The sequence below is a fragment of the Diceros bicornis genome, chromosome 10 (assembly GCF_020826845.1).
Source record: "Diceros bicornis minor isolate mBicDic1 chromosome 10, mDicBic1.mat.cur, whole genome shotgun sequence".
Lineage (NCBI taxonomy): Eukaryota > Metazoa > Chordata > Mammalia > Perissodactyla > Rhinocerotidae > Diceros > Diceros bicornis.
This window is the reverse complement of record NC_080749.1, coordinates 55,649,804-55,667,288: the sequence shown is the minus strand read 5'-3', so window position 1 is coordinate 55,667,288 and position 17,485 is coordinate 55,649,804. Positions and strand designations below refer to the sequence as shown.

Sequence of the window (17,485 nt, the reverse complement as noted above, 5' to 3'; positions counted from 1 at the left end):
TAAGTTCTTATTTCAAAGTGGCAGTGTCTACATGTTTAATGAATGATTCCATTTATAAGTTTTGGCTAATTGTCCTTGTCTCTGTTAATTGTTACTACTACCGTATATATAACCAGGTTGCAGCTTTACCAAAAGTCATAATAATGATGATGATCACCAGTATTTGCCTAACATTTTATAATATGCAAAGCAGCTTGAATGCATTGGCTCATTGATTCTCATAACAATTCTGTGAGTGTAAATGCTATGCTCCCCTTTCTGCCAAAACAGCAAGCAAAACTAAAGCTTGCCCAAGGACCACAGACAGTGGTCATAGCATTGTATGATTTTCAAATTAGTTTCATTAAGACCTGGCTATAAACTGCATATAACCCACTGGGATTGGATTTATAAGTCAGCATCAAGTTTCCATGAACTTAAAAACAAATGGGTTATGTTTTAAAAAAACATAAAGGTGACATTTATTTTAGTTAAATTATTCAGCTATGGTGTATCACTCTTCAGTCTAATTTAGCAAAATATTTATATCCCTCTCTATCCCTTCTAAAATTCCATTGTGTTCTTGTTGAAAATAAAATGTCTCAAAATATTAACTAGAAAATGTTTGGATTCTGGTATCTTAGAAGTTATAACCCAGTAAAATTACAAAACAAAGGAATAACTTTAGTACAGGAATATGGTATAAGTGTTAAAATCGTGGACTCTAAAATCATCCATAGGCTTGAATCCCAGGTCCAATACATACTAAATGCATGGCCTTGGGTAAATTACTTAACACTTTATGTGCTTGGTTTCATCGGGTTTATAAAGTGAGAAGATTAATAGTACCTATTTCATGGAGTATTGTGAGCGTAAATGAAATAGTAAATGTAAAGCACTTGGAATAATGCTTGGCATTAGTAAGCTAGTAATAGTAGTAACAAATAATAACTATAGCTATTTTTAGCTCTAGATGAATTATATATTCATTATCTCATATATACATAGAGACAGAAAAGATTATGAATAGTTATAAATATGAGCAGCACCATTTTAATTGGGCCCCGGGATACTCTTACTTTCAGAATTCCAATTTCACCTCATATCAAATGTATTAAAATGCAGTTATATCCCACATTAAGTAAAATTTTAATGTAACTTTAAAGAAATGGATAAATTTTTAATTGGCTAGTTGGTATAGTATTATGTTTTGTAGACGTTTAATTAAACACTTATTAATTTGGTTAGGTTTGGTTTGTTCGTCTTCTCCTGAGATCATACGGCAAGTAAATGATAAAGCATAAGCTAGAATTCTGGTCTTCTGACTTACAACCAAAACTTTCCAAGAGAAAAGATGGGAAGAATGTTTCCTGACTCTGCGGGAACTGCTGGGAGCTAGTCTCCTTTTAAACCTAATTCAGACTGGAGTGTCTTGCCAAAATAACCACTCCAGAATGCTCAAAACTCTGAAAATAATAATGAATTTTTCCTTTCTTTATTTTTTTAGATTGTGGTTTGAATGTTCATAAGCAGTGTTCCAAGATGGTCCCAAATGACTGTAAGCCAGACTTGAAACATGTCAAGAAGGTGTACAGTTGTGACCTTACAACGCTTGTGAAAGCCCACATCACTAAGCGGCCCATGGTGGTGGACATGTGCATCAGGGAGATTGAATCTAGAGGTGAGCGCTTCCGGTGTGCTCCAGAGCAGTCGTAATTCACCGAGAATGCGAGTCCTAACGCCTGTCTGGATGCCTCACTGCACAACCCAGTTATCTTCTTCTGGAAGTTTAGGGAGAATGATTTCAGATGTCAAATGATCTGAAAGTCTGCAATGAATTAATTTAACAAATAATTAAACAGCTTGATTTCGAGGTACATTTAACAAGTTATAGGAAATCTGCTTTAAAAGATATTTATGGTGATGCTTCCAGTCTGTAAAAGTTGACATGTAGGTACCAATTCATTTTTCAGTTTTTATATTTTTCTTAGGTCCGAGAAGCAAAGGTGTAAATGGTTTATTAGAACTATCCTAGACCAAAAACCGGAGCTGCACCCTAATCCTTCTTTCCAACTTGAGAAAAACTGCTGCAGGCCTAGTAATACAGTTTATCTTAGTCTTCTGTTATGTAGAAGAATTTATGGTGTAATTGGGGTGATGAATTATTTCCCTTAACACTTAACATATTTGATCTAATTAGACAAAATGATGAGCTGGATTATAAATATTCAGGCTTCAGCAGGTCAGAGTTAAAGAACTGTGAGTGAGATGGCTTTATTTTAGAAGAAAAGTGTGAAGAGGTTTCTAAACATGTACGCTTCACCCTTCTTTCTGACACATTCCTCCCCCAGCCTGAAGTATAGGAAGAAGTTAAAATGTGAAAAAAAGGCACAATTTCAAAGAAACTACTTAGCTCCCTTGCTTTATTTTACAGGTCTTAATTCTGAAGGGCTGTACCGGGTGTCGGGATTTAGTGACCTAATTGAAGATGTCAAGATGGCTTTCGACAGAGGTGTGTTCTTCAGCCTGTTAACTCAGGACGATAATACGCTTTGCCGAAAAGGCACAATTTCTTATGTTATTCTTTGCGTTATTTTTCTAAATCGTTGATGATTAGTATATCAAATGAAAAGACTTAGCTTATAATTTACTATTTATTTTTTTTTATTCTAGTTGTAAGTATTAAACTTAAATTTAAGGGTGAGAAAGAAGCATAAAATTGAACTGTATTACCAATATTTGAGTATCCAAGCCTGGTCCATGTTCACCAAAATAATCCAGAGCAATTAAATTTACTGAAAACCGTAGAGAAAAAGGCAGGGCTTGGGGGGCGGGGAAGGAATCTAAGTCATTACAGATCTCAGACTTCCCGGGTTTGAGTTGGCCCACCTCTCTCTGCCTGTCGTCCATGCTTCCCAGGCATCCTCAGCACCATCTTTAATGAGCTGAGACCTAAGTCCTGGTTCGTGTGTGGTGGACAAGAAGCTGCGAGAAGCTGAGGACTTTCTGGCACAGGACCCACCCCGCTGTGGGAGGAGGGGCTCAGCCAAAGAAAGGCTCAGTGGGGATTATTTTCTTTTAACCAATATTTAAATTAAGATTTGTTATCATGGTTCTCCAGTTTGTCTTTGCTTTAAGTGCTGGAATAAGGTGGTACCAAAGAGAAACTCTCTACCAAAGAGTTGTGAGCTTGAATACAGAAAGTAAAACAGAGTAAGAGTTGTGATGTTTTAAAGAGCCTCTTTCCTTTGCAATATATATTTCGAGTTCCATTACACCCCTCTCCCGTCACAAACCTCTTACAGCCAAGAGAGGCAGAAGACAAAAATAAATTAAATATTACTACCACCTGATATGAGGAACTCTGGGCCAGCCAAAGTATTGATAAGATCAAAGAAGCTGAGGTGAAGTAATGGTGTGTTAAGTCCAGATAAGCATCCAGAACAGCCCTGAGTCAATGCCTGACTGAATGTTCAGAGGCATCTCTTTTTCTCTGGAAGGGAGCAACTGAGCATGTCGATACTCAGCCACTGGTCATGATTCACTAAAATAATTCAACACTGACAAAGAAACCGAATGTTTCCATGGGGCCCAGAAAGCAAATAAAGGACAATTTCATCTCATTAAAAATATGAGACAACCTTTTTTTGCCCTGAAAACACCAGTCTGATTGAAGAGTCAAGAGCTGAAAGTTAGGAGCCAGTGAGGGAACAAAAGATGTTATAGACTGTGCTGCTGTGTTAGAGCCCTACTTAGAATGTAAATATCTGTGTATCAAATTCCAGAATCTGTTTGTATTATTTTAAAACAGATGGAAGAGAATAGATTCTTATGAAAAGCAGGCTTTAAAAGTTTAATAATAATATACATACTAAGTCCCAGAGTGTTAATCTTTTAGGCTCCTAGCTTTTTAAAATCTGTTTTCCATTGATTCATTAACTCAAAAATATTTATTAAATGGCCACTATGTGCCAGGCATCATGTTCTTTACCTTAGCTATGGCAGTATCATGTGCTGTGTACACTTGGTCCTTGCACTCATGGAGGGCTCGCATTAAAAAATAATCACACAGTAGTTATTGATTTTATTTTAATAAATGCCACAAAAAGAAAATATTAATAACTGGGCAACTTAACCTAGTCATTAAGGGTAGATGCTGGAGATTAGAAGAGATTTTCTCAAAGAAGAAATATTTATGCATTTTTGTATAAAGGATGTATTTTGGTTGAGTAGCAAAGAAACAGGATATGTAAGGCCCTTGGCAACAGAAGAGGACGTACAAAGGCCCTGAGGCTGACCTTGTCAAGGCACTGAAAGGCGCTGTGACTTAGAGAGTAATAAGTGAGAGGAGAGTAGACTGAGATAGAATGAACACAGGGTTTTGCCATAGAAAGAATTATCTGACTGGTAGAAGATACTCAGACCAGCCTCCAAATTCTGTTTAACCCGTCATATAGCTGAACTATAAGAATTGTGCCTTTATTTTACAAACCAAAAATTGAACTGTAGCCCCTGATGAGACACGATTTTTGAAATCTGTATTCTCATAGAAAAATAACTAAAAGATATTGGAAACAGGAACCGTGTAACAGAAGGGAAGGAAACTTATGCTTTCTTTTTTCCTGAGTAAAAGTTTCAATAGAAGTGATATTTGCCTTTGTCACTTTTCTACCTTCCTTTGTGCTCTTTTTAAAATAAACCTGGACCCCTTCTCCAGGTCCTTAGGCCCCCAGCACCTACATGCTTCCCTAAGGTCCCCCAGTGAAGCAATCTGCATTGCCTTTTCTTTCCAGAAAGTGCTCTATCCCAATTTGCACTGCCACTGCATATGATTTCAACCTAAGTGTGAAAGATGGACACTGATGACCTAATACACACTTGAATGTATGTGTCTGATAGGCCAAGGTATTTGCATTTTAAAAGAGGCTGCTTTAAAAAAAATAGACTTTATTTAGAGCAGTTTTAGGTTTACAGAAAAACAGAGCAGAAAGTACAGAGATTCTTCATATAACCCCTCCCCTCTTGCCCCTGCCCACAGCTCCCCCATTAACATCTTGTATTAGTATAGTACATTTGTTACAATTTGTGAACCAATATTGATACAACTAAAGTCAATAGTTTACATCAAGGTTCACTTTTTATGTTGTACACTTCTATGGATTTTGACAAATGCATAATGTCATGTATCTACCATTACAGTATCATACAGAGTAGTTTCACTACCATAAATATCCCTTGTGCTCTGCCAATTCATCCTTCCCTTTAACCCTCTGAACCCCTGGCAACCACTGATCTTTTTACTGACTATAGTTTTGCCTTTCCCAGAATGTCATATAGTTGGAATCAGAGAGTACATAGCCTTTTCAGACTGGCTTCTTTTACTTAGCAATATGTATTTAAAATTCCTCCATGTCTTTGCATGGCTCGCTAGCTCATTTCTTTTTATAGCTGAATAATATTCCACAGTCTGGATGTACCTCAGTTTATCTCTTCACTTATTGGAGGACATCTTGGTTGCTTCCCATTTTTTGGCAGTTATGAATAAAGCTGCTATAAACATTTGTGTGCAGGTTTTTGTGTGGACATAAGTTTTCAGCTCCTTGAGTAAATAGCTAGGAGCACGGTTGCTGAATTGTATGGTAAGAGTAGTTTAGCTGAGGAAGAAACTGCCTGTCTTCCACAGTGGCTGTTCCGTTTGCATTCCCACAGCAATGAACGAAAGTTCCTGTTGCTCCACATCCTCGCCAGCCTTTGTTGTTGTCAATATTGTGGATTTTAGCCATTCTAATAGCTGTGTAGGGAAGAGGCTGCTTTTTACTCCATAGCAATCTTTCATAAGCCAAATGGAATAAAAGAAATCTAGTATAAGATCTAGCTCAGATCTACTAAATTAAGTCTTTAGTAGATGAAAATTCAGGTATTTTAGTGAAGTAAAATACTTAGTGCAGGGGAGTGCAGAAGGGGCCACTCTGAACGAAGGCCAGCTTTGCTTGAAAGTCTTAGGGCCTAGCACCCCTAAAATATTCCTGTATTTTATAATCGCTTGTTGTTATTTCAATTCTCGAAAGTTTTGTTTTGTTATGCTTTTTTACTTCCCGCTACCTCCTTGACCCCCAGGACTCAGGCAGGATCCAAACGTTCCATGTGGGAGCTTGGGGGCTACAAAAGCACAAAAACCCCAGGCTTGGTGCTGGGGGCCTTTCGTGAGCTGCGAGTGCCTCTGGTGTTATTTTTCACATTCTCTATGTTTACTTTAAAAAGGAAAAAAGCAATCCCACATTATTCCCCTAGGAATTCTCAAGTAGCCATGAAATTTAAGCATATTTCTGTTGACCTCAATCCTCTCCTACTTTCCCCTCCGTAATTAAACATGGAACAATGAGTAACTTCAGAACAGAAAATTCAAAAAAACAGATTTTGCTTTTCACAGAAAATTGATCATTTATATAGATCATTTAGCACACTGAATTTGATGTTAAAACTGGAAGCATTGCTAATCTTTAAAAACTGTGTACAAAAATGTCATTTATTAAAACAGTGCTGTGAATCCAGATATTACTTTTGTTTCTTTTAACCTCCTTCAAAGATGGTGAGAAAGCAGATATTTCTGTGAACATGTATGAAGACATCAACATTATCACTGGCGCGCTGAAACTGTACTTCAGGGATTTACCCATTCCGCTCATCACCTACGACGCCTACCCGAAGTTTATCGAATCCGCCAGTAAGTGTGATGGGCTTTCGCAGTAACCCGACAAACGGCCTCGTCGTGGTGATCAGTTCTGCTCTTTTTCCTGCTGAGTATCTCGAATGCATTTTATGAAATATTTCCCCCTCGCCTCTCTCCATGGTTAATATACTTGCAAGAATTTTGAACTCTTTTGTAACGTAGGTTATTTATGACTTTTACCCTCAGAAGCTTCGTTGGAATGTGCTAAACCTCATTTTCCAAAGGAAAGTTAATGCCAGTGCTCCCTAGATGTGGACCAATCCTTTTGTAAAATAAAATAAAAGTGAATAACTAGAAAAATAGAATTGAAAAAACAAGACCAACTATTTTGTTATTAGATTTTCAACAAGCATAAAAATTTGTCAAATTGCTGTAAAAGTTTCTAAATTCTTACCCTCAATTTCTATACTTATCCTGTGACAGACCATTAACAAAGAGTTTGCAAACTGGCACTTGTCCGTAGATCATACTTTAAGGAGCAAGAAGTTATTTTTTAAGTTCTAGCTGAGATGAAAATGAGAAAAAGTAAAGGCTTATTTGCCAAATTTTATTTATAGTGTAAAAATCTTACCTGTAATTCACACTTCCTTTTTAAAGAAGGGAATTCTTAACAGATTTTAAGTGCTTGCATTACCATTTTTTAGAAAAAATAAGCTATTTCTGTCATTTGCTATTCTCTCTTAAAAACCACATGTTGTCTTGATCTTTAAATAATAACATCACTTCCTTAGTAACAATGATTTGCTTTTCGACTTTGAAATTTCATGAAGTACAGACTTTCTTTGTTCTGATTTTTAGTTTCCCCTTCAGAGCTTTTGTTGAGAATTTTTGTGGTTAGTTCTACGGAGTCCTGATTTCTTACGGGTCAGCTCAAGCGCTCATGTAGCGAACACTCCTGAGAATTACACTGCTTTCTGCAAAGTTTTGTGTTAGAAGCATAGAAGACTCTAGATCTCTTCCGTAGGAATTTCAGTTCTCTCATTTGGGGATGGATTCAGTGCTGATTATGAAAATTATCTGGGGGAGCTTAGAGGTTCTTGTTTCTGGGGCAGATGTTTCCTCCTCAGAGAGATAAGTCAGATTGCCATGAACCTGGAAAGCACATGACACACACTGACATGGTGAAGGGCTGCTCAGTCCCTGGTTTGCTCTGATCCTGGTGGGACAGCACTGGGGGCCCGACTGCACGGTGTTCCTATCCCCGCATTGCTTGGGAGTAAAACTGAAGCTTGGCTTCTGTGCCTAACCCAAGGGTATCCACATAGCAGAGGACAGAGCCATGATTCATACCCTAGTCTTGGGCTCTGCACAACCACCTTCTTGACTTAGAAGAAAATCCAAGTTCTTCATATTGGATTTCAAGGCATTTTGCCCTACATTCCCAAATTACCTCCCGCTTCCCCACACTCACCCTAGTTACTGAGGAGGACCTCCCCTCTTTATTATTCTTCCAAACCATTTGTCACTGCTCTGGGGTTTGTGTCTGAAACAGCCCTCTTGTCTGAAATCAGCAATCTCCCTTATCTCACCCTCAGAGAGCTCTTGAAAGCACATCGAAAAAAATACACTTTCCTAAATCAAGGTAGAAATTCCCTCTCCTTATAATTTCAACCTTGTGATATGTAATACCAGAAATCCTGGCATAATACTTATACACAACAGAAACGTTTACTGTATATGTTTGATAGTGATATAATTGTGGAACGTTGTGTCCTTGTACGTATCTTTTCCAGCAGTAGAGTCTGTTTCATTCTTTAGACACATAGATAAAGCCAGTCTCTGCTTAAGCCATGCGCTTATCTGTGTAGGCAGATAAGGAAGATGAGGGAGGCTGAGATTTATAGAGCATATACTTGGTGCCAGGAATCATGTCAATCATGCTTGACATCCACGATGTCGTTTTAGAAACAATGAGATGTTATAGGGTATGAGGAAATTGTCCAGGGTCCCATCGCTAGAGGAGGTGGCACTGGCATTCAGACCCACATCTGTCTACCATCAGAGCCCTTGCTCTCTCCACTCTGCACACTGCCTGGCTCCCGTGATGGAACAAGGGACGAAAGACATACACAGAGGAGGAACACGGGAGGGCAGGAGCCCCTTCCAAATGAAAGACAGAGTCTGCTGACCCTTCCTGAGGCAGGTGCTCTTGAACTTTTTTCTCTCAGCCCCTAAAAAAACTCGGGTCATGTTCTTAGGTCTCAGGTGGCCCTGGCATATATTAGCATCCTTTGCAACAAAAAAATCAGAGTTCGTAGTAAAGCTTTCTCTTGCAAAAGCTGTTTGAGCTCTGTTGCAACCTCCCTTGGAGAACCTGCAAGTTGAAAGCTGGGAGTGGTGGCTACGGGAAATGAAAAGCGGATGCAAGGGTGGAAGAGACCAGGGCATTCTATCTAAGGGCTTGAAGATCTGTGCAATGCCCTGGAAACTCCTTTATGACCCATCTGGAAGTCTTGGTCTACCGGGCCCTTCTTCATCACCCCCTCTCCCCACCAGTTAAGAAATTGCTGCCTTACAATAGAAAGGCCTAGAACACGAGGGCTTCTCACAGGCCTGCTCAGTAACCCAGCAGTCACGGGTACTTCCTGACCACGGTGCAAACAGCACTGCCAAGATGAGCTCCTGGTAGGACTGAATGTGGACATCTTCCACTGGCCAAGGAGTCTCAGAGCTCTGTTCCCAGAAGGTCTTAGAGAAGCTACATAACTCAGTCAGTGTGTAACCTTGAGTGAGTCAGATAAACTCAGAAATAAAACCCAGGCTTCTTTGTCCCAAATCACTTAAAATTTCCTGAAGAGAAGCCTGGGAATGAGGACTTGCTGAGTTTTTCCCTCAATTCTGCCACTGATTCACCCTTTTGTGTGGCTAAGTTTTATTCTTCTTGTATTTGGGTTTCTCTTTTATAAAGAATTAAGAATATGTAGTTCAAAAAAAGAGCTTTTAACTAGATCTTGATACAGGTTCAGGGTGCTTATTTCCTGCCCCCACGAGTCCACATTTCCAAATCCTTCCAGACCCTCCTCAAATGCCCTCTCTTCCTCTTCTCTTTTCCTCTTATCCATGTTCCATCTCACTCTTTCCTCTGGATTTCCATTACGCGTCACTGGGACCTCTTTTCCAGCCTCTTTCCTTCATGTACTCATGTCTTGTCTTCCCTACTAGATTGTAACTCCCCTAAAGGCAGGAGTTCTCTTGCTCATGTTTATTTTCCCACAGTGCCTGTGATAGTCCCTTGCTTACATAATAGGTGCTCAATAAATATTTGTTGAATGAGCAAACATTTTATACTGAGAACCATAGGATCTTAGAGTTTTTAGATACTCTAAGGGGTCATGTAAACTAGACTTCCTTCTACAATACATTCTTTTTTAAATAGCCAGTAACTGCAAGATCGCTGCTTTTCTAGGCAGCCAGTCCACTGGTGGACAGATGTAATCGTTGTAAAGTCCTACTTGTGCACACCAGAAATCAGCCTGCTTTTAACTCCCTCCCATTGGCAGTGGTCCTAGTATCACCCTCTTCCACATGCAAGCCTTTCATATATTTGAAACAACTAATGATGGTCATTCGTCTCTGAATATGTTCCATTTTGCCTGTCTCCCTCTTAAATTATGCTGTGGTCTTCTTAGGGCTAAAGATTTGTGTTCTCTGAAAATTGATCATGGGTAATACCCCTCTAACTGGAAAAAAAAAAGAAATTAATTCCAGAGAGTAATCTCTGTCAATTTAATATCAGTATAAGCAAATGCATTTTGTCATATGTTCCCAAATTTGTATCTCCAGTCTGGACTTCTCCCTGAACACAAGATTAATCCACAGTCGGTGTGTTCATTTGGATGTCTGAAAGACATCTCAGACAGACTCTGGATCTTCCCCACCAAACCCCCTCCATCCATAATCTTTCCCATCTCAGTGCATGGAGGCTGTATCCTCCCAGCTGCCTCAGCCCAAAACTTGCCTCATTTTTTATTTTTTTCCTTCTCTTACATCCCTCATCAGGAAATAATGTGGTCTCAAAATGTACCCAGCATCCAGTAACTTCTTATCACCTTCATGCCACCACCTGGTCTAGGCTAGTGTCATTCATCATCTGGATTTTTGCAATAATTGCTAGGATGGTCTTTCTGCTTTACTCTTGCCCTTCTACAGTCTGTTTCCCACGTGGCAGCCAGAGGAGAGAGACTGTGAAAAATGTATGTCAGATCGTGACCCTCCCTTGTTCAGAACCTTCCCATTTCTCTCAGTAAATGCTAAGCCCTTAGAATAGCCTACAGCGCCTGACATGAAAGGGTGCCCAGTTAGCTTTCTGACCTCACCTTTTACCACTCCCCTCTTTGCTCACTCTACTGCAGCCGCGTTTGGCTCCTAGCTTTTCCTCAGACATTACAGGCATACTCTCCCCACTGGATCTTTGCATGGCTGTCCCTCTGCCTGGAACCATCTTCCCCTAGATTTCCACGTGGTTCATTCCCCCGACTCCCTCAAACTCTGTACTCAAGACCTTCTTTCTCATTGAGGTCTATCCTGACCACGTCATTTAAAATTTATCCTGCTGTTTTTTCCATAGCACTTGCCTCATTCTAATATAGTATAAACTATAGGATATTGTATCCATTGTTTATGGTGAGTCACTCTCCGATAGAAAGTACACTCTCTGTGAGAGAGAATTCTGTTTGTTTGCTAGCCCACCAGTGCTGTCCTTAATTTCACACTATCTCAAGGTTCTTCCTACAAAGACTAATTGTGGAAGTCAAAAGGAAACTGTTACTCTTTTTTCAATTTCCAGAATAGTGTGGTTTCACATTAATCAATCTTGTAGTAAAAAGTCTGCATTGCATTCTTCTGATTATCCTAAGTAGTAGAATATTTTTGTGCTTTGAGGGTAGATTTGACTTTTTTATATAGTGCAAAGTAGTTTAAAACTAAGTCTAATGAATAAAGGCAGTAAATATTGGATGATATTTATCTTGGTTTAAAAAGCGTGAATATCAATTGATAAGACTTTGGCAGGAGTTGCACAGGGCAGTGGGGTGGCTTAGCTTGTAGACCGTCACTGAAAGGGGATTTTCGAAATATTTTAAACAATGCAACATCCCTTAAATATGTCTGTAATGTTTTAAGATGACCTCATTTGAGTTTTTATCTGTGTCTATATATGTCTGAATTTTTTATAGTTAACATCCTGTATATCCAATTTCCATGGTGCCCAGGCTCCAACACACTCAAGTGAAAAAACCAGTGTTCCCCCCAAAAGTCCAAGTAAATGGTATTGCCACACTGAAACTAAGCGTTGGGAAATCTGAGACTTGAATTTTAAAAATATTTTCCAAAGCTGTGGGGCAAGGATCTGTGAAAAAGCATTTCTTACTAGTTTTGGAAGATCACCCCAAGAAAGAATTAAATGAACCATTTCTACCAGTTGTCTGTTAAAGTTTTTCTCCTTGGTATTCAACTTGCTGCTTTAGAAATTATGGATCCCGATGAGCAGTTAGAAACCCTTCATGAAGCACTGAAACTCCTGCCACCCGCCCACTGCGAAACCCTCCGGTATCTCATGGCGCATCTGAAGAGGCAAGTTACGGACTGGGAAGCTTATGCTTGTACTGCACCCAAATTTTAAGAATCAAATGAGACAAAAGGAGAAAGAAAGGACAAATGATCTATTGAATGAATAAAGAAATGCATAGCTAGATTGTCTTCTTGTGTGAAATTGCACAAGTTGAGAAGGAATGCTAAAAATGTTCTGCACTGCAATACGGAATGCAGACTTGACTCTGACATCAGTGCATTTGTAGTTCCAGGCTATGTTTGCAAATAGGCTAGAAATACCTACGTTTCTGCCAAGGACATGCATGAATTTTTGTGGAAAGGGCTGTAGCTATGAAGATGCTAGCATTAGCGTAATCAAGAGCAGAGCAACCCGAACGTGAGGGCTCAGGCTCGCTTTTCTCACTTCCTGCTCCAGAATGAGCGCTTCAGACTCGGTGATGGGATTTCAGTTATTGAATGACTGTTGCCAACACTGAAAAGTGCTGTAAAAAACAGTGGAATAAAGTAAGACGAAAAGGGAAGAATGAAAAATCAAATATTTCAGATAGTTCTGGTGTAATGTTTTAAAGTGAATGGTAGTGATGTAGCTTTATTTCCCTGCTTGGTCACCCTTCATCTCTACCAATTAAGCAAAGTTTTTAAAATTTTATGACCAAGTTTTAGTGGTTTTAGGATTTCAAAATATAAGACCAATCAGACACAAAAAAGACAACAGAACTTGACATCTACTTTGTCTGCCTCTAGGCGTGAGTTACCCAGAAATGAATATTTAACTCATGATGCTTTAACAAGTATGTGTTTTCCCTCTTCAAAAGCACCATGAGTTAAAACTTTTGTTTAATTTGCTTACAGCTTCACTTGTAAATAAATTCACGTTTGCTTCATATTTGGATGCAGTTAAGTACTCCATGTTAAAACAGGGAATAACTCTCAAGTGATAGGCTCTGTGCCTTTGCTGAGGCGGTAAGAGTAATACAGACACTTACACTCCCCTGCAAGGTTGCTACCCTGAGCCATTTCCTGTTAATATTGCTACTACTCTCGCTGTAGACAATCAGCTATTCAGCTGGCAGAAATACTCTACGGAGAACAAGGTAGCCAAAGTGGAGGGAGAGCTGATGGAACAATCAAGACAACCAGTCTCTTCTCTATTTGCAGACATACCCCTGCAGCCCTAGGGTGTGGCAAGAGAATCCACAAATAGAACTGAATCCACACAGTCCGGCACATTAACTCAGGCTTAATCTTCAGTGATCACCAGAAGTTTAAAATATTTATTAACATAATTTACTTTAAGGAAAGTCAGTACTTTCAAGTTAAGGAGAAGTACAGAGAAATAGCCTAGCGGAAGAGTTGATAAGTGGGCACAAGGCTTTGTTGTGAATCTTGTTTTTGTTTTAGTGCCAAAGCACAGTGAAAAACCCCGTGGCTTACAGGAAGTCATACTCCTTTCATTGTGTTTTCCAGAGTGACCCTCCACGAGAAGGAGAATCTTATGAACGCAGAGAACCTGGGAATTGTTTTTGGCCCGACCCTCATGAGATCTCCCGAACTTGACGCGATGGCTGCGCTGAATGATATACGATATCAGAGACTGGTGGTAGAGCTGCTTATCAAAAATGAAGACATTTTATTTTAAAGTTTTAGTTTGAGGGGGAAAAAAGAGATGTTTTACAGATGAAGGAATGTTTTATAGTAATTTAATTGGTTCTTATAGCTGAATTATTTCTCGGTTAGAGGTTTGGGCGTATAACCAGATTAAAATGAAGGAACTTCCCATTGTTTTTGTAGCACCGCTCAGCTGTCCTTGTAAAACAGTGAACACGCTTTCCAGTTCTAGTAATCCTGGGTGTTCATCATGTTAACAGAAACTCAAGCTATTGCATGATCAGCCCTGTTTGGCAAGAGAACCCCATGCAAAGGAGACAACCAGCGTGCACCGCCTCTTCGTCCTGGGTAGTCTGTGGTTGTAATTCAGCATGTTTCGCAGAGTAAATCTGTCGTGGCTTCACTTTTGGGTCCTATGTCATTGGTTTCTGATGCTTATATAAACATGCACACAAAGGGATAGACCAGCCCCTCTGGCTGCTGCATTGCCATAGACTATAACATATGCCTACTTTTCTCAAATGCTTTATCTCTGGTTTCCCTTAGTTCCTCTCTAACACAGTACTTTCTTTCCAGCAAGCGAAATGTGTTTCCAGATTTGTTACTTTAGTAAATTATCCATACCAATAAAAAAGTACAACGCAGAGCATTTTCTGTTAAATTATTATTGGTTTTCAGTTGTAATTTTGTGTTTTGATCTGGCATGCATTTATTAATTAATTAAATTTGGCTTTTAGAAATCAAAAATATTGAGAGCTTACTTTCTTCCCGTGATTGAGAGTATTTGGAAAAATGTGTTTGGCCATTTACTTAATAACTGAGTTTTTCCTCTCACCTCTTGTTTACTATTGAGAGTTTTGTGTTGAGCTCCTAAAAAAGACAATTTAAAACTACTTAGAAATAGAAAACCCATTCATTGGATTTATTTGTCTTCTTGCATACTCTGGCAGAAATCTAGAATATTTTCTCGACTTTTTGGGAGCAAGGGCAGACAGGAGTTCCTTCTAGAGCCATCAGAAGAAGAAAAAAGGCTGAGTGAAAAGAGTAATTTTCTAAGCATTTGGTTTGTCAGAAATGCATGACGTCATTCAGTTGAGCTGACAACGCTGCCCAAGCTGAATCCCAGATAGCAGCCTCACAACTGGGGAAGGGTGGTTTGCATGCAGGGATATGCCAGGAAAACTAGGGAATGGGCCTGATACTGTCACTAGACCCTGTGTGACTTGGAGCAAATGACACTCCAGAGTCTGTTTCCTTGTCAGATGAGCATCCCTCCAGAACTGAAGTTCTATCCTACTTTAAAAAGTAACAAAAAAATAGAAGACACGTTTCCATTTTTGCCATTTCAATCCTTAATACTTTCAAGACTAACTCAAAGATAATGGAAACTGACAGAAAGAGAGTTTTTCTATATTTTTGCCCCTAGGCTATAATAGGAAGTTGGTAGTATGTTTTATTAATGTTTATATTCAGAAAAGTATGGTTATTCTGGAGATAGTCCATCACAGCCATCCTCTCAACCACAGTCTCCTGTGAAGAATGTCATTGCACTAAGCAATATCGGATACATTTATTAATAAAATACAGAAATTTGTTTTATATAACAGAAAATTTCTTTGAAATGGAGGCCACTAAAAGGCACTGCACGGGGCCAGCCTGGTGGCGCAAGCGGTTAAGTGCGTGCGCTCCACTGCGGCAGCCCGGGGTTCGCTGGTTCGGATCCTGGGCATGCACCAAGGCACCGCTTGGCAAGCCATGCTGTGGCAGCATCCCATATAAAGTGGAGGAAGATGGGCACGGATATTAGCCCAGGGCCAGTCTTCCTCAGCAAAAAGAGGAGGATTGGCAGATGTTAGCTCAGGGCTGATCTTCCTCACAAAGAAAAAAAAAAAGGCACTATGCACTAAGGGAATGCTTTTGACTCATGAAATACGTTTGTCAGAGAAATCGGATCACGTGGAGCTGTCCCTGGGTTAGGTAAACCTACCAAACTGCTGTGTGCTCATGGCTGCAGTTCATTTTGTACAGTCCTTTTAAAGGAGAAATTCACTTATAAAGAAACATACTTTATGAGAACGTAATCACCCTATTTTTTTCTTAAAAGGAATAGATATGGTTGACTTTAGAGTAAGCATTTATTAGAATTAGAGGTATTTCTGGAGCAGAAGCAATGCCTAATATGATTAAATATTAAGCAGATGTTCAGATAAAGTTCTGAGGATGTCTTCAGACAAGGTTACCATTGACCAGGTCTGTGAACAAGTGCACTTGGTGTGGTTTTCAACAGGTGGATATGCGGTTCATCCCTCCAGGATGTGCAGAGACAAGTAACAGCTACATCATCTGGGAGCACTCTTGGGGTGTTGGGTGACGCTCCTTGAAATGAAGAAACAATCCCCAGTACCTTAGGGAGGTCCTTACGCAATAATTAACCAGAGTCTTTCACTCACATCTTTCTATGACTAATGGGAGATTTCTTAAACCATGACCTTTAGTGAGGAGGCAGTGGTTTCTGTTTATTTCCACCACAGTCAGGAGTGGGAGGAAGGACCAATAAACCTCTCCATGATCCCCCCACAGATTTAGCAGCACTACAGATACTCCTGCCCTGAATGTAAAGTCCATTTCTTCTCAATTTTCTATATATAGTTTTAAAGAGATTATTGAGAAATCAAAGATTTTCCCATCTCTATATCTTTTTGTTTGTTAGTTTTTAATGCCATTTAGTTGTACCAGCTGATCAGAGGAAGTAGTTCTTTGCTGAAGTGAATTAAAAATGTGTCTCTAGGGGCCAGCCTGGTGGCCTAGTGGTTAAGTTCGCATGCACCACTTCAGCAGCCCAGGGTTCACAGGTTTGGATCCCAGTGCAGACCTACACACCACTCATCAAAACCATGCTGTGATGGTGTCCCTCATACAAAGTAGAGGAAAATTGGCATGGATGTTAGCTCAGAGACTGTATTCTTTTTTTTTTAAAGATTTTATTTATTTATTTTTCCCCCAAAGCCCCAGCAGATAGTTGTCTGTCATAGCTGCACATCCTTCTAGTTGCCGTATGTGGGATGCGGCCTCAGCATGGCCAGAGGAGCGGTGCGTCGGTGCGCACCCGGGATCCGAACCCGGGCCGCCGGCAGCACGGCGCACGCACTTAACCGCCAAGCCATGGGGCCGGCCCTCAGAGACTGTATTCTACAAGCAAAAAGAAGATTGGCAACAGGTGTTAGCTCAGGGCCAATATTCCTCACACACACAAAAAATGTCTCTAAATGGAAGAATGGATGTTTATCAGAATGTTTCCAGTTACTTGATGAGCTCAAATGTGAAGGCCTCTGAATAAATTAGGTTCAGGGTTCCAATGCTATTCATTTTTAACAAAATATTTTAGAGTTTATAGCCCTAAAGCTGATTAGGTATTATTGGTAAGCCCACTTATCAAGCAAAAAGGGGTTTTTTTTGTTTTTCTTTTAACGCACATTGGAAAAGCAGGATACCCAAAACTCTTCTCCCAACTGTATATTTTAGTCAGTGGGACGATAACTTCTTAAGGAACTCTTTAAGTGTCCATATAATGATTTGCCGATAACAACTGTATGGCATTCACATTTGTCTATTAGTGTC

The 17,485-nt window shown here is 39.7% G+C and overlaps 1 protein-coding gene across 4 annotated transcripts in view; it reads left to right on the top strand.

The window, feature by feature from the left end:
* Positions 1 to 14,608, top strand: part of CHN1 (chimerin 1) — a 189,471-nt gene extending 174,863 nt beyond the window's left edge. For all 4 annotated transcript variants that reach the window (XM_058549294.1, XM_058549293.1, XM_058549296.1 and 1 more), the window contains 5 exons: positions 1,487 to 1,660; positions 2,414 to 2,491; positions 6,566 to 6,703; positions 12,175 to 12,280; positions 13,727 to 14,608. In XM_058549294.1, the coding sequence (XP_058405277.1) occupies positions 1,487 to 1,660; positions 2,414 to 2,491; positions 6,566 to 6,703; positions 12,175 to 12,280; positions 13,727 to 13,898 (668 nt within the window). In that variant the 3' untranslated portion in view covers positions 13,899 to 14,608. The remainder of the gene's footprint in view (positions 1 to 1,486; positions 1,661 to 2,413; positions 2,492 to 6,565; positions 6,704 to 12,174; positions 12,281 to 13,726) is intronic.
* Positions 14,609 to 17,485: the final 2,877 nt, after the last annotated feature.